Source organism: Astatotilapia calliptera, chromosome 7 (genome assembly GCF_900246225.1).
Source record: "Astatotilapia calliptera chromosome 7, fAstCal1.2, whole genome shotgun sequence".
Classification (NCBI taxonomy): Eukaryota; Metazoa; Chordata; class Actinopteri; order Cichliformes; family Cichlidae; genus Astatotilapia; species Astatotilapia calliptera.
In genome coordinates, this window is record NC_039308.1 from 56,433,360 (window position 1) to 56,458,117 (window position 24,758).

Genomic DNA, 24,758 nt, shown 5'->3' on the forward strand with positions numbered 1-24,758 from the left:
CTGAATCCTGATTGTAGTATCATGGTGGTTTGCTGATTTTGGCACGAAATGTAATTTAAGGTCAAAAATCCCCCTCTCCTTCTTCCTGTTTCCTCCTTCACTTTTGCTATTGCTCAGACTGATTCATCAGAATGGTATGAAACATGAGCTTTTTAATATATCTTCTCTTCATATAATACACAAATGGCATGTTTTATAATTGTAACATATCCCTAAAAGGAACTCTAATTTTTCATAAATGCACTGCAGCCCACTGCAGAGCAGTGAAAAAGCAAATGTCTCACAGTGTTTGCTAACTTGTTGGCTCCGTAGAAGTCTGTATGAGGTCAAATTGCGGCTATGTTGAGCCAGTTGGTGATATGTGTCCTGCACTCTCTGTCCTTGGCTAATTTAAACATTTCCAGCACTGAATCAGTTCTGAAGCGGACTACTTCTTCTGTGTTTCAGATGTTGAACCAAGGTAAACAGATTTCATTCTACCAAAATTTTATGGATATTGCGTGAAAATGCTTTAGAGTGTTTAAAGCATTGTGAGGAGGGAGAGGGGGAAATGCAAAATTTTACTGTTTTAATAACTGCTTTTAGTTCAGTGTCTTGATGACATCCTGCAGCATACAGTAGCTACACCCTCCTTCAAAATGACTGGAGATCAAATCAGTCCTGAGTACCTTAAAGCACCTATCAACAAGTGAAAAAGAAAGTCACAGAAATTGTCAGCTATGTATGAACAAATACCAGCACACTTGTTTATAAGCTGATCAGCATCCCCATTGGTGAAAGCAGGCAGACGGCAGCAGGCTAAAGAGGGTGGGAGCCTTCTGGGAAAAGCATCGGTGATGATGGAGTCACTGAATATCATTGATACTCCCCAAGTGTCACAGACACACGTTGTGCTTCAGCTGTGTAGGGTCTGTGAACAATTTGAAACTAGCAAACCACTCTGCTGTACCTTAGATTTCCATTTCTCACTACACTGCTCGTTTCAATATTTACATACATGTCTCGGTTTTGCCACATCGTTGCTCAGTTGGAACTTAAAGGCTATGCCACAGTTTGTATAATTGAACCATGTGACACTAAAACTGTCATCTTCACGCTCTGTGTTTTGCTTTTCCCGACAGGCTGAACGTAGGAAGCAGTGTGGGAAGCATTTTCGTGTGGGAGTGTGCCGGTCAAGAGTGAGGGAACGTCTACTATTCATGATCATCTCGCTTTGGACACCTGCCAAAGGTTTCTGAAAATGAGGGGGCTGGTGGCTGAAACACAGTGATCATTTATTGTTTTCATTGTGCTTTGGCTCCTCGTTTTTCCAAAGGAAGTGAGAAAGAGTCTGTTTCAGGTCTTCTGGGTTTGTCATACCAGTGGAACTGTAGGTGAATGTTGTGAATAATGTGAGATCAACTTCATTTTTATGTTGCTTTTTTATTTTTTACACTGTCACTGGTTTAAAAATATTTATTATTGTTGACATTTCCCCATATTTATGCCATTAAAAAGGACACTGACACATACTGAATGAAAAAAAACCAAACACATCTCACAGTTGATCGATTACCAACTCATCTCCGTGACCTTTACATGTGCTGCTTTTCCATCTCTTGCTGCTGTATCTAAAACTGTGCGTAGACCCGTGCAGAAAATCCTGACAGCCTTTACGCGATATTTTGTTTATCGTCCTGTTTATTTCCACACCATCATTATCACATTATGTGGTTACATTACATCATAGCCACTCCATTACCTCGTGCCAGAAATGTTGAGCATGGTAATCCAGTGATAAAGGTTGGAAAAGGTTGTGCAAACATCACAACTCCTGCTATATGTTTTAGCAAGGCAGCGTTAAAGTGATGCAACTGCAAGGTTTAGCTGATTATTACCACATGCGACACCGTGCCTGTGCTGTTTTTGCACTTACAATCCGCCTGTGTGTGTGTGTGTGTGTGTGTGTGTGTGTGTGTGTGTGTGTGTGTGTGTGTGTGTGTGTGTGTGTGTGTGTGTCATCCTGCCAAAATGTGGTCCTGGCGATATCTTCTATAGTAAGAAATACCAAAATGATGATTTGAAGTAGTGTTTGAATACCTCTTTGTGTTTCAGTGGAATTTTTTTTCCTTGGTGTAACATGGAAGTTCACAGAGTCACAGTGGTGTGGTGGTTAGCACTATCACTTGGGTGAAGGTTATGAGTTTAAATCCAATCTGGGTCTTTCTGTGTGGAGTTTATATATATATATGTGACCTGTCCAGGATGTACCATCACCTCTCACTCCTTTGACAGCTTGTTCCAGCCAACCCACAACCCTGAGTTGGTTACGCAGAAGAAGATGGATCACAGAACTTTAGAATAAAGTCAAATTTGAAAATGTAAGCTCAGGGTTGGTAGCAGAGCATATGCTAATTGATTCCGATTCACAAGATATAAATTTGACTTTGCTATTTTAAACCATATATGCATACATTTATAGCCTGTCCATAGCACTGATGCTGTATAGGCTATACACGCATGTCCAGCAATTTTCTTAATTTATAATGTATTTGTAAATTCTCAATAAGTTGTATCTTTGTCTTTCATTTTAGAAATGGATTTAGTGTCACACTTGCTGTGATGTCATTACAAGATGATTTTTAGTTTTATTATTCATGCAACTTCTTACAACTATTTTAATGATTGGATAACTATTTAAATGGCAATTCTTGAGGCTGCTGTCACTTTGAGTTAGATAAAAAAGCAAACAGATGAACGCTAGCTTCCCATAAGCACTACAAACATGTAGGAAGTGTGTCATAAAACTACAGTTCCTCACATGGCCACTAGAGGAAGGCTCTTAAAGTATATTAATCCCCAAATTTAAAATGGAACAGCTATTCCCAAACTCACCAGTGCTGTGGCACACTTAAAAACCAGAAAATCTCAATCTTACATTTTCACTCTAATTAAAATACAAGAGAAATTGGTATATTTCCTTGAATTTTTTGTGTTAAGTTATAAGCCCAATATGTGAGCCACCTGCAAATTAGACACAAAAGTCAATACATGTGTTGTACATTTAGGTCAGAGTATTGATTAATAGCACAAGCTAACCCCCTTATATTGCCAGTTTTATCTTTTTTTGTATGAATAAATGTATTTATATAAATATGTAACTGTACATTATTATTACTTTGGACCACCTGCAGTACCTTTGTGGCCCACTATGGAGCCCCTGCTAGCACTTTGGTAATCCCTTCTTACTGTCTGCTCACTTTAGCTAATTATTTGTTTGTGGCAACTGTAAGGATATTTGTTTTAAAATAACTGACCTATTACAAGTGTAGGTTAGAGACAGGTGGGTTTCATTTCTGTCTTCTCTTATACTAAAAGACAGTCTAAGAAGTTGGCTGCCAGGTTTGTCCAACATGTATATAATTTGTAGCCTGTTTTACATGATCGAAAGTTAGAACTGTATTACTGAAGTAAATTAGCGATTCTTGCTACTCAGTTTAGCTAGCCAGCTAAGTTAGCTTACAGCTTCTACAACTGCTGGTTTAGAAAAAGGGCACGAGATGGCGGTAGCTAAAATGCTTAACTCTGAAGCCTGTTAAAGTCCTGGTTCGTTTTTTGTCTTTATATTCTATTTCTATATTTTAATAGTACTAGTATAAAGTATGGCGTGTCAACCATATTGTATTCTTCACTTCATTTGCATTTTTCTTAGGTAAATTACTTAAAACTGTAGTTGACAAACGAATCGGTTTAGCAGCTAGCCTCAAACCAGCAAAAACCACATAAGAGTTTATGGTGTGAGAAGATGGCAATTTGTTATAGTTAAGTGTTTCTTAAACACGTGTGGACAGTACAAGCACGAGGCCCCACAGGACTACTGTAGTAGATGTAAATTGAGCGGAGTCGACGCTTCTCTGCAGCGCCTCTAGGGCCGCACTTGTGCTCGCAGAGGAGGAGAGTAGTACAGGGAGGTGGGAGCGCGGAGGCAGGGCAAGCTCTGTGTGAGTTAGGGATAATGACAGACCGGCACGGCCGGAGTTTAGCAGAAAAATAAGAACCTGGTGAGCAAAATCCAGAGCCGCCGCGAAAAACCACTGAAGTCCGCGGCGGAAACATGCGATCTGACAGGAATCTACGTATCCGCGTCTCACTTGTGCCTTTGCTAACACCTTCAGGGAGTTCACATGTTTCTGCGCGTCGACAAGGAGGCAATGTTTAGACGCAGACGAGCGACGGAGCCCCGCGGAGTTTGGATGTGTGTTTGGTAGCTTGTCAGATGAAAGAGTACAGTTTGTTGAATCGAGAGGAACGGCGCCAAGGAGCACCCCGAATGTAGCCTCCAGGGGAAGCGAAAAGCGAAACACTGTACCTGCCAGTGTGTGCCTTTGGTCACCCTGCTGTGTGTTTCGATTTCTCGTAGTTCTGTGAGGCTAACGTAGGAGAGGATGCAGGTGAAGAAGCAAAGGGACCCGGACCGGAGCGGCGGGGACATGCTGGAAGCAGACGGTCCCCGCAAAAACTCCTCGTGCTTCTCAAATATCAAGATATTCTTAATATCGGAATGCGCCCTGATGTTGGCACAGGGCACCGTCGGAGCATACCTGGTGAGTACAACACAACCCGAGCTCACGCAGGACTCGGAGTGCCTGCAGTGTGAACTGAGACCCCACTGCAGTGGGGGCTGCTCAGATCTGTGTTTACTGGGACTAGGCTATTGCATTTGGGGCTTTTCCTGCTCTGCATGCTTTTGACTAATGCAGCAGAACAGTGTCAGGACAGAAACCTGCCTTCTTCTCAGTAAAGTCTGCCCTTTAGGATAGTATGCCCTTTACCACTCTTTTGCTTGTGTTTTTATTGTGAGGAAAACCTCTATAGCTACTTTTCACTCATGTCTAATTTATCTCTAATGTGTCACAACTCAAACTAAATCATCATTTACCATCCATTTACCAGAGGGTGACTTTAAAACTCTGGTTAGCTTTAGTAATAATAGCCTAAACATATTTAGGATGTCAGAATTTGGCTGCTTTGACCCCAAATGACATTCAAGGTCAAAAATTTCCCCTCCATTACTTAAGCTTTCACATTTACTATTACTCATACAAATAAACTGTTAGTATGAGAAATAACATAATTAACACCTGCTTTCTTCTGATGAATCTTTGAAATGTGTCTTGGTGATGATGATGATGATGATGATGATGGAGTGTTACAGTAAAATTTGAACACAGGAATGCCTAATATAGATTTTGTTAAACAAAGCTCCCTGAAGTGCTTCAAATTTTTCCTCAAAGGGTCCCAGAGGATCTTTCACAACCTCGGGCGAACCACTCTGAACATTTAGTTTCAATATTAGCAGTGTTTATTCTCCAAGAATCACACTGATTTCTCAGCTTGCTTGTTCAATTATTAGAGTAAAACCCTAAATATCTTGTCCATATTTGGAGTGGAACATCTTATCTTAACTCTTACTGAACCTGCTGAGCATCAAGCATCCTGTGGCCCAGCAACAACAGAGCACAGTGGTGCCACTCGGGAGTCGCTTACGGGGAGGAGGGGGGTCTTTTTCTTCACTGTTTATTTCAGATTAAACAGGCATTTGCAGTTTTTTTTGTAGTTTATTGGCACTGGACACCTGTTTAAACAGGAAAGGAAAGATAGACCTGCAGGTGAGGTTTGGAATCATTCACTTAGTGCCAAGCTTTTGGGCCTGTTTTTGTTTGTAAAACCCACCGAGCTGATTTACATGGAATATCATTTACTCAGCCAGGACTGAGGTACCTGGCTTAGTGACAGTCTAATGAGCTGGTGTCGACCTGTATGAGCTAATGTGGTGTCTGATTGGATGAAGGTGCTTAGGAGTGTTTACTGGCAGCAAAGGGGCAAAATTTAACTATCACGACCCCCTCTGATTTCTGTGAGCTGCTTACAGCACAAGACACTTACAGTAACAGCACGCTGTGCCTCCTGATTTAGCAGCTTGACTACAGGGGAACGGTTAACCTGCACAAACACATGAGAGCACACATGTACGTCTGCAGTCCGTGATTTATTAGGCCTGTTCTTTTTAGTTGTGCAAGTGAACAGAGGGAATTAACGGCTTTGAGTCTGAAGCAAATAATGAAAGATTGTTCTAGGCAGTCGAGTTCAATGGTCTAATGCACATTAGGGCTATAACTTTTTTCTTTTCTTTTCCTGTCATTACTAGGTATGTTACAATACTAGACTAATAGTACAGACCCAAAGATATTCAGTTTATGATGAGATATTATAAAGACATATAAAAGGCTAAAACCAGAATATTTCCATTCCTTCTGCTTGGTAAAATGACAGAACTGATTTATTAATTGCTAAAATAGCTGAAAAATTAATTAAAATTTTTGATTCACTGGATTAATTGACTAATCATTTCAGTTTGGTGGACATAGAGTTTGAATCACAGTATTACAGGAAACTAAAGTCCTGGCTTACAATCATGCCAAAGCTTTTTAACATAATGTATGTGCACTCAGGATATGGGCTTTCAATAGGTAAACAAACAGCAACTCATCTGAAGTATGGCCATTTAAGCTGCTCTATTTTGCCGTGGTTAAAAAGGTATTTTGTTGCTGCCTTTTGATATCAATAGATCACATGCATGATGAATATATTCAAACATCCATTAAATAGTGATGCCTGATTAAAATTTTAAATTTAGGGTGTGGTGTTATATGTAAATCTATAAATAGAAAGCATTGGTCAGTTTTTGTATGCAGGGCCCAAGAGTTCAAAATCTATTGCTCATGTTATCACTTCTCACAAAACCACCAAATCTGACACTTGAAAGCTTTGAGCTACAAAGTGCAACAACTGAACCTCAACAGTGTTTGTCTTGGCGCTGCAGGCCTGTCACACCAAGTGTGTTCAAACACGGAGGAAGCCCAAACATGGCTGTCCTTTTGAAATCTCAGTACTTATATAATGTATTATATAATACCTATAATGTTTTAACATAAGGTTTTAGGTGGGATCTGATTTGTTTAGTAACTTACCAGACATTTTTTGGTTTACTTCAGCCATTTTTGTTGATTGGAACACGAGTATAACCATTAACACACCTGTCAGATATCAGATTCTGTGAAAGTGTAAAATGTTGTTTTGAAAACTGCAGTACATTTCTAAAGAAGTGTTCAAACTATGCTATACAAGTTATTTAAAAAGAGAAAGTACTAACTAAAAGTTCATCTCTTTGCCCATGTCCTAAACTGTGGAGGCAGCTTCTTTTGGATGCCACTAACAGAGCTCTTTAAAAATAACCTATGCAGCCCTGTTCAAATACCTTTAGATAACCTTCAACCTGCTGTAAGCCACACCTCATAAAACAGAGTGGATTCCATTCTAATAGCAGAAGCTTAGTTATAAACAGTTGCTCTCCCATCACAAATAGCACCATTTCTGCACATTTACATCAATGCTGAACCTCAATGTGCAGAAGTGACTGTCAGCAGTGAGCAGCTTTCTTCTGCATGTTGATAATTAAATGCCTGGTCAGTACATCCTGAGAAAAATTGTCTCCTCATGCTCACATAAGGTTTGCTCCTCTCATATTTGATGGGTTGTCAGCATGACGAGGTTTGTTTTGTTGCTGTGAGACAGATTAAACATTTCCACAGTCTGAGTTGTGATGCGGAGAAAATGTGGCTTTGACCACTGACCATTAAGCATTCCTCTCAGTTTTTCCTGTGTATTTTATGCTTGTAAGTAAAAAAACCGTGATGGAAAGCTGGTTGTTGAAGTCAGAAACGTGTTGAACCTGCAGACCAGAGTATGACTCATCCAGAGGGTTTCCACTGCTCAAACTGTCAGTCACAGGTGCTGACTGCAGGCTCTCGATAATGGGATGAGATGATGTGGTGGCTTTATTCCCTCTGTTTCAATGTTAATGTCTGCGTAGAGCTGCAGCTGTTATGTTAACAGGTTGTTGGGGCTCACTATTGTTTCTAACAGCTGGGTAAAACAGGATTGAGCTTAGATCCCAGCTGGGCAGAGCCAGCCAGGCATAAATGCAGCCCATCTAGTGTGTTTGCATTCCCGAGAAAGAGCCACCTAAGGGGCAGAAACGTCATGACTCATTCTGAAGTTTTCAATCCAACAAACTTCACTGAAGGACTCCGGCATGAGCCGCTCCCAACAATCATCTTCTCCGCACTTTGATAAGTAGTGAAAGAGTCACTGCAGTTGTGTTCAGAGAAGTGCAAAAATGACCTGCTGTCACATCTAACTTCTAAAAGTCACAGAAGACAGCTTATTTTAAACCCAAATGGCAAAACAGATAGACTGTATAGCATTGTTTTTTTTTTTGTTGGAAGTGACAGTCTACGCACCTGTTGTGTAGTAAGTATTGTGCATAGGTAAATAAAGTAAAGATAATGCACCCAGTAAACCCACAGATACAGATTGCAGTTCAATTTCAGGAGAACACAGTGTGTTGAGCTGTCACTGAAAGGACAGCTGTGGAGGAAGTGAAGGTACTAAATACAAGAAAAGCTGAAAATATATTCTATGTTCTACTGTTTAAAAATATAAAGCTGATGCTTCACTGTGATTCCTCCTGCAAACCAAACACTTAAAATGTACAGCATCAAGGTAAGGAAACATTCAAGTGTGTTTGCATGACGGACGAAAAGAGCAGTTTTCCACATTTAAGCCTTAAGCACAGAGCCTCTTGGAGCCACTAAGATTATGTCTGCATTAAAACTGCTTATAAACCTAAATCAACTGTGTACATTAAATCACCATAATTGGAAAAGAAATGTGTAAAATGCTCCAGCAGCAGAAACCACAAGTTGACTGGTGGGGCCCTCTTTTCAGGGGATGTTTGTGTTAGTAGGATCTTTTCTTTCTTTTTTTTAGTAGCTCAATCAAAACTCCTTCATAGTGGCAGTTGGGAAAAGGGAAGTAGTTGTGCCCTTTAAAGGACAGTTTGAGCCAAATATATAAATAGCATTTTATACTCTCTAAAATGTGCCACTGTGGTTCACATTGCTCAGAGAGACTCTTCCCACAGATCCGTCTTTACTGAGAAATCATGGCATGCACATGTCTAACTAAATTTAAAGTGTTAATTGTCCGTCTCTGTATATCCTGACTATAAATGTGGCCTCACAGTATTTATTCCCTGACCTCTGAATCGTATCTGACAAACAGGGTTGCCAAAAAACTATCCTATACAACCTTTCTGTTGTGTTTGCTTTGTTTAGAAGTTACTGGTAAGCTCTAACTCTTGCTCTGGATGACAGCTGGTGAACAAGAGAAGCAATGAAAGTAAATGTTGCTGTGCCCAGCTAATCAGAAACAGAGGCCTGTTGCCTGGGAGGAGCCACGGCGTGGAACATCTGAACAGCTCGTTATTCAGGATGTTCCAGTAGAAAGGCACACTTTAAAGCAATGTGACTGATGATGATGGAAACACGTGATTTATAGCAGTGCTTGAAAGAATCAAGCACAGGCCCTATTTAGATCCACTAATAGTTAATGTGTGTTTTTATGTTTGAATAATCATGCTTCCTCAATGGCTCTTGTTTTAAAATCCAGATATGTATTCCACTTTTTTTTTTTCTTCATTCCACATTATTCGCATGGCCCCACATTTTACTTATTTGTTCCTTTTTTTTGTCCTCTTGTTTTTAGGTGAGTGTGCTGACCACCCTGGAGCGGCGGTTCAACCTACAGAGTGCTGACGTCGGAGTGATAGCCAGCAGCTTTGAGATAGGCAACCTGGCACTTATCCTGTTTGTCAGCTATTTTGGGGCTAAAGCACACCGGCCCCGTCTGATCGGCTGCGGTGGCATCGTCATGGCACTCGGCGCTCTGCTCTCAGCTTTACCCGAGTTTCTAACAAATCAGTATGAGATAGGGGAAGTGTGGAGGACTAATGAGGGTCGGGATTTTTGCTCCAATAGTAGCAGTTCAGAGGCTCAGCAAGCGGAGAAAAATGTATGTGACAACAAGGCCAACACCAACATGATGTACCTGCTGCTGATCGGAGCCCAGGTCCTGCTGGGGATTGGAGCCACGCCAGTGCAGCCCCTGGGGGTCTCCTATATCGATGATCACGTAAAGAAGAAAGACTCCTCACTCTATATAGGTGAGCCATATTAAAAATTCTTAGGGTGTCATCAAAGGAAGAAACGTTTTGCTCTTTTTGAGCAACACATTGATTTCCCGAGGAAATGAAACCTTGTGTGTTTGTTCATCGCCATCAGGTCTAATGTTTACATAGCTTAAGTCAACATATTATGCATGTGCACTTCTGCTGCACACCATCTCCCTTTGTTCCCAGCGCAGGCCTGTTCATGTGAGTGCCAGGTGAGCACATCTTGGAGCTGTTTAATCTCCATTGCAGTGGTTTAAGTGGTAAAGAGGCCAGAAATGGGTGAAATGTGTCGGTCTGCTGTGTTTGCGCTCCTCTCTCAAATCCAGGATGCTGCTGATGTGGCTAGGTTTAAGGTGAATTCAGAGTGCTTTCTGTGCAAAAGTGTGAATTCACAGTAGCTGTTTAGAGATTAGAGAGCAACTAAATCTGAGGCCTTACAATTTGTAAATTTGACTAGTAAGGTTCTTGATAGATATATATAGATATATATATATATCTATATATATAGATATAGATATACATACACACACACACACACACCATACAGAATTGAAAATAAGTTTTTCAGTGTATTCATTTAAAAAAAAAAGGTTTCATTGACTTACAGTTATGCATGATTAATCTTTCCCTTTACATGTAAACCACAGGCAAAAATCCCAATCAGTCTGTCTCTATGTTTTGACTGGGCCTGTAATTTGTTATCCAGATTGAAACATCAACCTTTGATAGAGTGCATGAGATGTGTCTGAATAGCAGGCAATGTTTGTTACCAGTGTGCAGCAGAGACAATGAGAGCCTGAATGTAGGATGAGTTCAGGCTGGTACACACCCTTCCTGATACATTTGCACAGCAGCGTGCTGTGTGTCACTCCAATACAGATGTGACCTGTGGACAAAGCCAGCAGTGTGCTTTGTAATCTCATGGCCAAAGCTGATGTTCTTGATTGCCAGTCATTGTGTTTATTTCAACGTGTTTTTTTTGTTGTTGTTTTTTTTAAAAAAGCACATTGTCAGGAGCTCTATGATTTCAAACAGAGCTCAGAGTATCACAAAAGGCTTTAACATTTTCGCACCACAGTGTCGATGCTTGTAATCGGTTTATAGTGGGAAGTGGACTGTGAGTGATTGAAGTTTGGTAGGCACAGGGGGGGAGAGATTTGGTCCTGCCTTCCTCTGATAAGCTGCTAGGAGAGCTGGAGGAAAAACAAGCGGTGAGCAGCGAGGAACAATGTGTTATTGAGTCGTGCTCAGCTGATCGTCCTAATCCTTCTGCTGCAGGCTTGTCATGTGCCCCCAGCTCCATGAATGGTGTATATTGTCTGAATTTCCTTTCATATTTTGTTACATTTTTGGATTATTCATTCAGTTTACTTCAGCAATAACAATGTTGAGAAACACACCAAGTTGTGTTTCATAAGTCTTTGTTGTTCTTCCACTGTGTTTGGTTATTTACTGCACATTAATTAATTTTAAACAGGTTCTGTGGCCAATGTCTTGAGCTTCAGTTTCATAGTTCACTTTAGCTCCCTACACACCAGTAAAGATCATCTGTGTAGAAAATGAATAAAAGCAGAATACACACTATACCTTAAATTGGCAATAATAGAAACAAGAGATTCTTTAGTTTCTTTTATTGACACATAATAATCAAAACACTTGGTTTAATAGATCAAAACTAATGACACAAGTAATTTACAACAAGCAAAAACAAAGTAGAGAAGTAAAGATGGCAAGGATCCATCACTTTGTGAAATAATTAATGAAAAAATGGTTCAGCAGTTCAGCTTCCAGCTTCTTCTAAGCTGGATCATATGGATCATAGACCATCAAGTGAACATAGCAAGATTATTTAATTTTAAAAAAGTGCTTTATTTAATACTTTAACACCTTTCCAATTCTAATCTTTTTCAGGCTATTTAACCTCTGCAGAAAGGTTTGCAGAGAGTGTTTTGATGGGGAGTTTAGGCTTGGTTTTTAGGAAATGTTCATAACATAAAGAGCACGCCTTTTAATTCTTTAACAATAAAACCTTACTTTTAACACATAGTTCTCACAGCAGTCGCAGGCAGATGTGTTAGCACACACAGTAAAGCTTCCTCTTTAACCACTGCTGTCTCATTTTCAGCAGAATGATGATACATTAAGACTTGGACACGTTCACACTTGCAAGTGTTAACAAATAGTCAGGATTTAAAGCAGAAGAAATATGTTTTTACGTATTGTTTAATTCACTATCATATCATTTTAAGCTCAGCCCCAGTTTGAAAAATATCGGCACAATTAATGATCCTAATCTGTAAGTGATGGTGTTTTTATCTCAGCACAGCTGTTACCCGTCACTGTTGTCAAAGCATATTTCCACCCAGTGATGAGTTATTGTTAAGGTCTGAACTAAATGGCGAGGTGACGAGCACATACCTTTGAAGAGGGCAGGTCTCGCGCCATGTTCAGTACAGTGGTTCAGGGAGAGTGTAGCATAGAGGCCTGGAGAGGAGTCATAATTACAGAGTTAGGCAGGAATGCCAACCAGCCAGCAATGAGGTGGGTCTGACTGGGCCGGGACGCTCACGCATACCACACAGGCCTATGAAAAACAACTCCTCGAGAGGCTCTGCCTTCCTACTTTTACTGTGTACACTGCAGCAGACATGTGTCTCTACTCTTTTAACAACAACTGTAAAACACACTAAAGGCTGGTCTGTTGTGACTCTTCAGAGAGCTTTTTGGTCTCTTTCTGATTATAATATGTTTTCTGTCATTGTTAATAGATTTATTTTTTTTTTGCTAAGCCTCCATTGGTAAGTGGTAGGCTACATGTTCTACTTAAAAGAAAGTACCTTAGTGTTCTGAAGAAGTCAGTTTGAATCACGTTGCCACCGCAGAGTCGAGCATCATCAGGTATTTTATTGGATGCTGTTGTCTTGGTTTGTTTTCCAGTCTAGATGTAGCCACTGGTCGCTGGCCAAAGGAAATAAATATGATTGGACAGATTGCGTCAACAGGATCTCTATTCCCACTGCTCCATGACCTTTCATTATTCACTTCTAATTTTGGCTCTTCCCACAGGACCCCCAACTGCATAAATACAGTGTCCAGGACAGTCACACAGAAGCCTCTAGAGCTGATGTTGTGTGTCTTACTGACTTCACACAGCTGTCTGTTTAGGTGTCAGACGTTTTAAACAGCCTCTGATTACGTCATCGTAATGTAAAGCATGCGTTGCCTGCAGTATAGTACACACAAGGGTTGAGTGGAAGTATGAAATGGATAAAAAAAAATGATGTAGTTATTTTAGGATAATGAATCAAACTTCCACTTCAATCATTTCTGGAGCTAGACAACTAATATGGCACATTCAGGAATAAATTTGTAGGTTAAAATTATTTATATCATTCACAGTGCTCATTATCTTTGCAGTTCAAATGTCTTTGTCTGTCTGAATAGTGAGAGAACATTTGTATATGCCCTATTGGCCACAGTCATCACTGAAAACATAATGAAAACACTATTAGGAAAAGCAGTTTGTTAGCTAGCAATCTGTGGTCTCCGTGATTTAATCTGCTAACAAACATCACAGTCTGTGATTCATACAGTTATAAGCACAAATTTGTTCTCAGTCTAAGCTTTGGGTAGGGAAGTTCCTGGTGACTAATTTCCTAATTGGGTAAATGGGAGGGAAAAAAGTCGGAACAAATCTACAAGTCTAAAAGTTACAAATAGTCAAAATGGAGTTCAGTTGAACATATATGGTTAAATATTGCATGTATAATCACAGACACAGTAATAGATTAGTTTGCTGAGTGTGGTTAATTGGCAGTGCTAGCACCACAGATTATATGGCTGCAACCAACATCCTTCTTTCCCTGCAGGAAAGCTTCCTTGCACCTGTATAGAAAGTGTTTACGCATTACTGTAGTGATTATAAGTTTTGGGGTGGGGGTTTCTTACGGCCTACATACAAACTTTCCTTTACAAGATCAATTCTATCTTATTCTATGCCGCTAAACTGTGGTGGTCTGTGTGGCTGTCACCTGTCTTACTTTCCACTTGTTGTTTGTGTACAACTTCCTTTCACACAGAGAGGTGTTTCTGTCTCCTTTTGACAAAGAGCTGTGGTAAACTTTCACAGCCACATCATACCAAAGAGACTTCTACCTGGAAAGTCTTTAAAAATGTGTTTCCTGTCTTTGTACTTTTCTTCCAATCACTTTTTTGTATTTTATCTTCAGCCCTCATTATTATCTAGGGCAAAATGTAGTGCTAATTTATTCAAACCTACATATTTTACCATTTTTGTTTACTTTAGCCCCTCAGAGATAAATTTAGCTTCAGGTTTGTTAAGAAAATTGTTGAGTGGTTGCAGTGACAACGGTCTCGGAGGGATCCTCGAGAAGCTTGTCAACATTCCTCCTAAAATGCTTTGAATCCAAACCACTGCTGTGGTATGGCGTTTATATAAGCTACTTAAAGTCGGCGCATGGTAATGTCATCTTGAAGGATTAGATCCTAAATGGGTTTTTCCATCCATGGTATAAGCTGCATGCAAAGTTTGCCTAGCAACAGAAGTTTGGTTTATCTCAAGATGATAAATAGGGTTGCATTAACCTTTCATCAATGAGCCGCTGCTTCCCTGCATCACTGTAATGAACACTATCTGTCCGCCATATGTGACAGCATGCAACCGTCTGCTGCTCTACAGGCTGATTGGCATAGAGGAGTTTACAGTGCATTGAGTTGCAGGCCCTGATACAGTGTACTCCCTGCTCAGTTACTTCTACTCTGGTTCTAGAGGCTATAGAGGGCAATGAACACGAGATTATCTTGTATCCAACCGGTCAACAACATGCGGTCCTAGAGCTAATCACTAATTATCCCTGAATACTCTGAGTAGCACGTCAAGTAAGAGTCAGAGAGGAAGCAAGGAGACATAGTGCAGAGCAGTGGGAGTCTGCACCCTTAACAGTGCTCCAGTTTTGGTAAATGGGGAAATCACTATAATTGATTAGCAACTTGCCCTGAGTGAAAGGTTCATTAAATTTGTGTAAAAGGAGTTGTTTGATGCAAGTCTTCCGCCATTCCTGCCTCTAATGAGGTAATTTCTCAGTCCCGTGCAGCGATAAGACAAGACATACTGATCAGTTTATAGTTAGATTTTGCACAAGCTGCTGTTTGCAGACAATGAGAGCCAATTAAAGAGTTTGTTTATCTAGAGGAATCAAATGAGGCCAGTTTGAAAAATTATCTCATAATGTTTCATTAACCTCACACTGGTGTGAATTTAGCACAAGGGGTGATTTGTAAAATTCCAGATTTCTGCTGTGTAGTAGGAGCACTCGTCATCTAAAGTGAATCACCTCCCTGTCAATTTGTTGTTTTTGTATTTAATATTGCACTCATGCTGTGATTATTCCACTTTATATCTGGCTGGGCCGATTAGATGTAAAGATAAACAGTTTCACTTGTTAACAACTAAATTGTTGTGATTTAATTACATTTACAAAGTTTAAAAGGAATCAAATAAAAAAAACAAAAACAAAGGATAAACACCTTAAAATGTGTGAAAAATAGTGTGAGAATAGTGAGAGAAGAAACAATTAGCCAGTTAATGAGCATTCAATAGACAGTTACTATATTGACAAGGCTCTTTTACAGTCCTGTGCACCTTCAGAGCAACTCTACCATGCTAACATGAGTCCCATCCTTAACCTTTAAGATTAAGGTTTCAAGTCAGATTGTCATACAAAACTGAACAAACGGTTGAGACAATAGGTTCGTCCTTCTAGCTGCTTGTTCCCGACACTATCAGTCATGCAATACACATCTGCAGAGTTTGACCAATTTGTGACTGTTTTTTTTTTTTATAGTTCCGCTGATGGTGAAAGACCTTTTACAGTCTGCAATTGCACCATCAAGGAGTGAAAAAAAGTGTACATTTGGCCTTTAAAAAATAGGTCAGATGATATGGATCATCACAGGATGGCATGATATGAAAGCCTTAATCTCTGTCACTGAAACCTACACAGTCGTACACTGAAGCTCCTGGCTGCAACCCATCTGATCTTATTATTAATTTTTTCATTATTATCTCTATTGTATTTTTGGCACCCTGCTGTATTCACAGCCACTGTTTTGGTCTGAACATGCTTGTGACACCTTTTCCTCTTCATCACGAATTCCTGCCGACTCTGCAGCCAGGCAGTCTTCTAGAGGCAATCTGGGTCAGGCACCGTCACTGCTGATTAAAAAGGGGATTTTTTTTGTCATCCATTGAGGGAGGAGCACTGGGATAAGAGGTGGGATGAGACAGATCATAAACACAGCGGCATCAACAGACTGTTGCCACAGAAACGTCCGGTTGTTAGGCTTCTGTGTTTCTTTTTTTTTTGGGGGGGGGGGGTGGAATTTTTCCTATCCTGATGCAGTGATGGATACAGCCACTAGTCTGATCTTAAAAACAAAAATCACACACAGATACACCTTTGACTTTCCATACCTGTACCTGTCCTTTTTAAGAACTTTATAGCAAGCCCTCTCCTTGGACAAGGTCTTACATGGATTCACATGGCTTTACCACAAATCCCAAACCTCATTGATTGAGTGGTGCGTAAGTGGTTGCTCTGTGGGCTCCTAGGATTACACAGAAGCATGTTCAGCACTTAATCCCCATATCAGTGATGGCAGAGACTGAAGGATAACAGTGCCTAATTAAATGGACTCTGATCAATAAGTAGGCAGTAATCATAAGTGACTGTTGGACTCAGTCAGCCTTTATTTATTTCTCCAGTCCCACTGTGTTATGCTCCTTTCAATAGGTGTTGAATCAGAAGGCTTTCTGTGACACTGCAGTTTGATTGACATTAATCTGTATTAATATCTGCATAGAAGGATAATCTGAAAGGGACAAGATTTTGATTTAGCTTCGGTGTCTGTTTCTGATCATGTTTGAACAGGCTTTGGTTTCCTGTTGCTCTCCCTTGGAGCAAAATAGGGATTGTATAATTTTAACCTGAACAAGTTGCACTCCTTTAACCATTTGCTATTAGCAATTTAGCTTCTCCATTCATTAACAATGACCATGAACACTTCTTGGCCCAGATATCTGCTGGCTAAGGTGAAATTTTGGCCGTTGTCCTCAGAGGCTGAGTCAGCAAAATGGCTGATGGATTGATCATATCCTTCTCCAAAGTAAGAGTCCAGAGTGTATTGTATGATTGATTTCTGTGTTAAGTACTTAAAATTAATTTAAAAAGAAAGTTAAAAAAAAAGACTTTTTGTCATTATAAGTTGAATGTCTTTTGGTTTTTGGACTTGGTTTTAAAAACAAGAAACACAAGTTAGAGGCTTTGAAAAAATGTCGTTAGTGTTATGTAACACTTATGTAATATTTCACACACCAAATGACTAAACAGTTATTAATAATACACAACAGATTAATCAGTACTAGCAGAAAGATTAAAAGTTTGAGTAGACTTTGTTTGTTAATGCTGTTTCTTAGTTGCACATGTCTAAGATGACCTCGCCCATCTAAGGTTTCATTTTGACTCAGACTGTAATTACACTGATCTGAGACATTAGTATAAGACCTAAAAGAGTAGTTTGTTCAGTCAGTCTCTTATCACTTACAGTAAATTCCTTCAGTAAGTAGTGAAATCCCACCTAAAGATGAGGTCACAGATGAGTTCCTCACAGTGCGTTGTACTAACTCTAAAATTAAGAATGAGAGAGCTGTGACAGAGTTTAGGGTCTGGATAGAAATATGATTTTAGACATTGCCCAAATGCTTTCTGCCTTTTATTTGTCCTCAAAACACTTCACTCATCATATCTTCCACATCAGTTCTCCTTTTCCGCAGGATGCAGCACAATTAGTGCTCCATTTTATTTGGTGGCGGACATGATGTTGTACACTTGGCTGTGTTTTTATGTGCCTGCTTCTCCCATCTTTCTGAGGAAAAAAGGAGAGATGGGCTGCTGGCATCTTTATTCTAATAATTAAGCCAAACCACCTGCTGAAGAAGCTGTTACCAGCTGCTGTCAGAGAGTCCAGAACCTCTCTGTGCTCCTCGTCTTCAATAGAGCAGCTGCAGCTCTCCAGCACAGACCATATATGCGCTGGTCTTTTTGCCCCTTGCCTTGATCCAAGCAGCCCACTGCTCAACAGTGGAGACTGTGTCTTGCACCGTCTCAGCTCCAGCGTCTAAAAGCTGATTACAAACGGATCACTGTATGACCAGGCTTCACTCTGTTACATTAACTCCTACACACCATCTACCCGTCATTCTCTCCCTCTGTCTCTTTGTGTCTGTCCTCCTCTGCTGACCCTGCGTTCACAGACTTTGCAGTCTGGCCGAGTCCTCTGAGCTTCTAGCGTCACATCAGTAGTATGTTTGAAAGCATGCCCAGTCTGCTTATGTAATCGTACAGCACAAAAAGACCATCATTATTGTTGTAATAGCATTCAAAGCATCCATTACCCAAATATTTGGAAATTGCTATCCTGCAATTTCCAGAAAAGGCCTTACTGATCATTATACTGATAATGGCATGGTTAACTAATTGGGAGTGTGGATTTAAATCCATAGGACATGAAACAAAAACAAATGCACCTCGGTCAGATCCAGCTAATACTGGTGCCATTTAGGTTAATGAGGGCTTTCACTGCTTCCTGGAACAGTTTAATGACATAAGGTTAATTGGACTCAAAGATTAAGTTACTGCATTTCAGGCTAAAGTAGCATACTGTCATTGACCTGGGAGGTGAAAGAAAAGACAGATTATAGACACACTTAGAACAAGCCTCCTGGATTATGAAGTACAACTGTATGTGGGAGGACCTCTCATCAGTGTTGGCTGTAGGTTTGGAAATTTGCCCTCTGATGCATTAATTTTTTGATTCTAAATCTTCAAAATGGGGCTACATGTTAAGACATTAGTCTGTGAACTCTTAGGGCGACCGTGGTTCAGGGGTTTGGGAAGCTCATCTTGTAACCGGAAGGTTGCCGGTTCAGTCCCCAGCTCTGTCTGTCCTGGTCATTGTGTGCTTGGGCAAGACACTTCACCCTACCGCCTACTGGTGTTGACCAGAGGGGCCGATGGTGCGATATGGCAGCCTCGCTTCTATCAGTCTGCCCCAGGGCAGCTGTGGCTACAACTGTGGTTTGCCTCCACCAGTGTGTGAATGTGAGAGTAAATGAATTGTAAAGCGCTATATAAATGCAATCCATTATTATTATTATTATTATTATTACTACCAATGTACTCTTGCCTCAGTGGTGAAAAGAAATACAACTTTTAAAAACAATCATTTTTAGCTTCTTTCACCTCTGGCTAGGCCTTTTTAAAAATGTATTTTCCATAGTCCAGCATGTATCTGTAAGGAGACACACAGGGTATGAACACACTTTTTTTTTCTCTCCCAAAAGGTTTAATATGATGGCCTCACTCTGTTTTATATAATGTATGAGGTCCAGATGGGGATTGTTTTTTGTTTTTTAGATTAAAAACGCATTTATTTCCATGACAGGACTACAATGTTCCAGCTCTGTCTTGTATCTCACTCGATAAAAGGCTTTTTCTTTTACCATCCCGCCGCACAGTGTTTTACTTAAATGATTTTTCTCTGTATTGTCATCCAAAGGGAAGTGGCAGCTCAGCTGTGCCAGCCTCTGAATTATAAAAGAGGATAAAGATTGTCTGACACAGATGATATATCATATAGTATATAGTTTTTATACGTCTTAGACATGTAATGGTTTGTATGAAAATAGTAAAACAATATATAATATAAGCAGGACAACTATATGTGGTGATTAATTTTTTAGTTTACAATATATCAGCAAGTGATATCCAGTTTTAGTTTATACAAGAGAAAATAAGCACATTTGAGATGCCTGAATATTTGAGGGTTTTGGTTTATGGTACAGTTAGTTGGGGGGGGGGGGGGGGGGGGTTTGTTTTGTTTTGTTTTTTGGTGGTTCTCCTATATTATATAAAGAGTATTTTACTCATATACATTGATTAGTGTGTAAATACATCTAACAAACTTATAATTCATCCATTAATAATATGCAAGAGTGGGCGCTGGTTTGTGGAAGCTGCCAGAAGTTGCCTTGCCAACTTGAATACAGTGGCCGAGATGGACATCAGTATTTTGCCTAATTATGTTTTATATATGTAGCTCACGGTGTGGAGGAGAAGTGTTCCTGTGGCATGGAGGGAAATTTTTAGACTCGTATCAGGAGACAGTAGGGTGATAACGTGAGGATGTGTAGCCTTTCGCGAGGCCCTATTTAGGCCACGACCTGTCTGGGCTTAAATTGAGCCAGAGTCCAGATTAACATGATGGGGTGTTGAGGGGGAAAAGTCCTGCTGGAAAGCTGGTGTGTCAGCCGTGTGGAGGTCTGGCCGTGTTCTGCAGTAACCTCCCCACTCATCCTCAGGGTCAGAATGCTAATAGTATTAAACGTGTCCTCAAGCTGCAGTTTCTGTGTAGCAACCATATGTCAGTCAGTGAAACCATTTCCACACACAAGCAGCTGTTTTTATATCAGATCCCGGCTGAGTGTGCGCGAAGGGTTGGTTTCAAATTTGACATGATTTGACGTAAGCGGAAGTTAAAGTAGGATGATCCTGATGTAATGGCATTTGAATGCGAGTTGAGAGCCTACTTTGAGCTGAGGCTTTTTATTTAGGTCATGGCTGTGTAGAGTTAACAGGTTATTATTGGGTACAGCTGACTAACAAACTGACTCTTTTTCTCTCCTCCAGCTTCAACGGAAAGTTGAAGTCAGTTGATCAGAAAATTGATTAAGTTCTTTGACTTTAGTGATTTATTTATTTATTTTTTTAATTCTCCTTCCTCTTGAATAAACCATCTAAACATCCTCTGGGATAACTAGAAAATAATTAATAGGCATTTGAAAGTTTGCAACTGTCTGGATTTTGGAAAGTTAGTGAGACTTCCTGCTTATCGCAAATGCTTTGACAAGTGATGGTGACGTTGATACTAAAAGCTGGGTGGGTAGAAGCTTTGCTTCCTGTGGGGAAGGCTGTCTTCTAATTCTGTTAGTACTTGCTTACGGATAGCTAAAGATTTGGTGACCATTAATCGCCTTTGTACCTCATCAAAATAGGTTTCACCTCAGAGGCGACTATGGCATGACTTACCTGTTAGCAGTAATCCTGTTGGCATGAGGGAGGCTGGGTTTACATAACAAAGATCAGTATAAGGTGGTGTCCCTCTCTTTGCATCTTTGTAACATGTGTCATACTTAATGTTTAAACCTTAACTTGTGTCATAACACAATTTAAGAACATGGACGGAAAAAAATTCTGGTCAAACAGATAAGACACTGCAAGCTCCTTTGTGTTTAAAGTTTTCCTTATCTTTTAATTATTTATTTATATTTTCAGAAAATTGGTACCGGTAATGAGTCATTATGGTAAAAAAAAAAACATCCTGCAGGTACAGCATGGCTGTCTGTGTTATTGGCAGAGATATGATGCAGTAAAACAAGACCCAGAAATGTTGTTACATGAAAGCGCTTGAGTAACTTTTTACTCCTAAATGATTCAGGACCTGATTTCTGGATATGCTTGCTTTCAAAGTGTTACAGGAAGATTGCAACGTCTTGTGAATTGCGTAAAATGTCTGTTTTTATTACAGCTCATGTCTAGATGGTGGTTGAAAAAGTCTGTATTTAGTGATGACAAATTGAAGCCACACACCAACCAGAGACATGATTCTGCTCTGAGGTCAAAGTTGGAACAACACACTGATGCACAGCCCACACATTTATCTAGAGATACACAATACATGTATTTCACAGCAGCCATGGTATGAAAGGTGAACTCAGGTGTTACTAATGACATTAATTAGGCTCTGTTCAGCTTGGGCACAGAGCCTTCGTTGATATGATTAGTAACACCTGTGTTTAGGGCAGGTGACAGCATTGAGTCCTCGTTGTTGCTATCATCATTCTTAAATTGAGCCTGTTGAGGTTGTAACTCTTGGCTTTTCCAAAGTTTGGTTAAATGTCAGTTGAAATCTTCCAATGTACCAGATAAAAGATTCTGAGATCTTTATGAGGACTCAGGAAAAGACACAAAGCAGGCTGTGTGCAGTAGCTGCCCCTAACTTACTTCTAGCTTGTAGTCAGCTGTCTGACCAGGCAAGAAGAAGGGCCATCAATTTGTGAATGAGGTGGGACAAAAGGGCAAAGGATTATTAAGACTCTTGGTGAAGTGTGCTGAAAGTTTCTTAAATTTATCTATCACAGCCCTTTAAAGCGAACTGTATTTTATGATTTTGCCTGTTAGAACAATAACAGCTAACCTCAGCCAGCTAGCAATGATTAACTAGCATGTATCCTAGGCCAAACAATCCTCCATCACAAAATGGACTGGTACTCAGCAGTCAAGTCATTACTCACATCTTGCTCGTAGCAGGTTGGACCCCCCTTTTTCCTTTCAGAAATGCCTCCGTTCTTCATATGATAGATTCAGCTAGGTGCTAACCACAGTTTCCTGTTCTCAGCTCTTAGGCGTGGCACCCAGTGTGGTCTTCTGCTGCTGTGTCCTATCTGCTGCAAAGGTTCAAGTGTTACATTCAGAGATGCTCTTCTGCAGACCCTGGTTGTAATGAATGGTTATTTATGTTACTGTGGACTTATTGTCAGCTGAAGGTAGTCCGATCATTCTGCCATCTCACCTCTGGCATCATAAAGGCATTTTCCTGCTAGAAACTGCTGCAGGATTTATATTTACATTTCAATATAAATCCAGCCATTCTACTGTAAACCCAGTAGATCAGCAGTTTCTGAAGTACCGAGACCTGTCCGTTTGGTACCAATAACTATGCAGCATTCAGAGCCACTTAACTCATCTTTCTTCCACATTCTAATGTGTGGTTTTAAGTATGGCAGGTTAGAGCAGGGCGATATGGCCAAAAATATATATCACGATATATATTTGAAAATTTGCGATAACGATATAACTGACGATATAATTTCTGCGAGACAAAATTCAACTCCACAACTTTACTAGCGCAAAAAAAACCCATCAATTTATTTTCACTTAAACAAGCAGCTGTTTTTTATGTGCATTAAAGCTATATAAACATTTAACAGTGCAAATGCAAATCCCTTGCTGAAAGTTTAACCAAAAGGCATTTCCAGTAGAAATGGGCTGACATATCCTGAGCATAGCCATGTATAATATCTACTGAAGTTAAAAAGAGCAGCTTTGCAACAACGTCATTGCTTTTTAGTTTCCTGTCTTCATTTATGTTGGAAGTGATAGCAGAGCTGTATGTTTGAATTTTTTCAGAAATCTCTCAGTCAGAACATGCTTTATCATGCTTAGGTAACTAGTGAAACTAGCGAGCTAACTTCCTGCTAACTTCTACAAAAAAATGTGCTTTGTTGTGTATCTGACAGACAAACACCAAACCAGTGAAGTTGCACCATTTTTAAAAACCAATTCTGGTTCATCCGTTTCACTCAACAATCCTCTTTCCCCCTTCTCATTCTCCGTTGCCGCCGTGCTTTTTCGGCCATGTGCGTATGAAAACAAAGGCACTGCGCATGCGCATTTCACCCATATTCTATCGCGATATTTCATTTTCTTATCGTTGCCTAACATTGTACCGGTATTACCGTAAACGGTATAATATGGCCCAGCCCTATGGCAGGTCAAGTCTACATATCTAAATGCACTGAAGATCTGTCATGTAATTGGCTGATTAGATAATTGCATTAAGTCAGTTGTACCTAATAAAGTGTCCAATGAGTGTATATAGCTACTAAAGCCACATGCAGCCATTCAAACAGCACTTTGCTCTATGCCTTTAAGTGCTTTCTAACTATCTCACACACTCGAACTCAGACGGATGCATCGGAAGCAATTTGAGATTCACTATCTTTTCCGAGGTTGCTTGGGATCAAACCACTAACCCACTGATTAGTAGACGATTCGATCTACCTCCACTGCTTCTTGGTTAGATGATTTTAAAATGGAATTCATATACGGGAACTTTGTACCACACAACTATACAACTGTTATCTCATTAATAGTTTACTTCAGCCCTGGACTGTCACAACACTTAGCACTCTGTGTACACCAAGTCACTTTATTACACTGTCCACTGCTCTCTGTTATACTCAACCACTTTAATTCCATCTGACATTAGCTCTGCTTGTTTTTCATGCAGCCATTTTTATTGTGTTATCTTGCTTAATTGAATCTATTAAGGCATTTTTTGTCTTCGTAGAGCCTCTTTGTTCTACATATTCAATTTCTTACATAGTGTTTTGTTGTGTTTCTTTTATTATTATTTTTTTACTTATTTATCATTGTACTTTATTTAGAATTTTATTGACTGAACTCTTTTATTTTACTTTTAGAAGGTCAGTAAGTAGAAAAAATATTTGGTGTAATTTCTATCTTATTGGGCTATTTTATTTTTTTGCTTTTTTAAAAAAAAAATTCTAGTTTATTTTTTACTTTTTTGCTCATTTCCCCTTTTGCTTTTTGTTATTTTTACAGTGTTTGGTTTCAGTTTAGTTGTAGTCTTTTAATCTTTCAAATATGAATGGTATTTTTCAGGGGCAAATGAGGACAAATTACAAAATTCAAAATGGGTATTA

General features: G+C 39.8%; 1 protein-coding gene across 6 annotated transcripts in view; it reads left to right on the forward strand.

Annotated features, from left to right (window-relative positions):
- Positions 1-408: 408 nt before the first annotated feature.
- Positions 409-24,758, forward strand: part of slco3a1a (solute carrier organic anion transporter family member 3A1a) — a 38,075-nt gene continuing 13,725 nt past the window's right edge. Inside the window, exons 1-4 of one of the 6 annotated variants that reach the window (XM_026175992.1) lie at positions 409-460; positions 1,122-1,230; positions 4,400-4,583; positions 9,649-10,105. In XM_026175992.1, coding sequence (XP_026031777.1) covers positions 4,425-4,583; positions 9,649-10,105 — 616 coding nt within the window. In that variant the 5' untranslated portion in view covers positions 409-460; positions 1,122-1,230; positions 4,400-4,424. The other 5 variants (XM_026175993.1, XM_026175989.1, XM_026175991.1 and 2 more) reach the window with 5 other exon arrangements.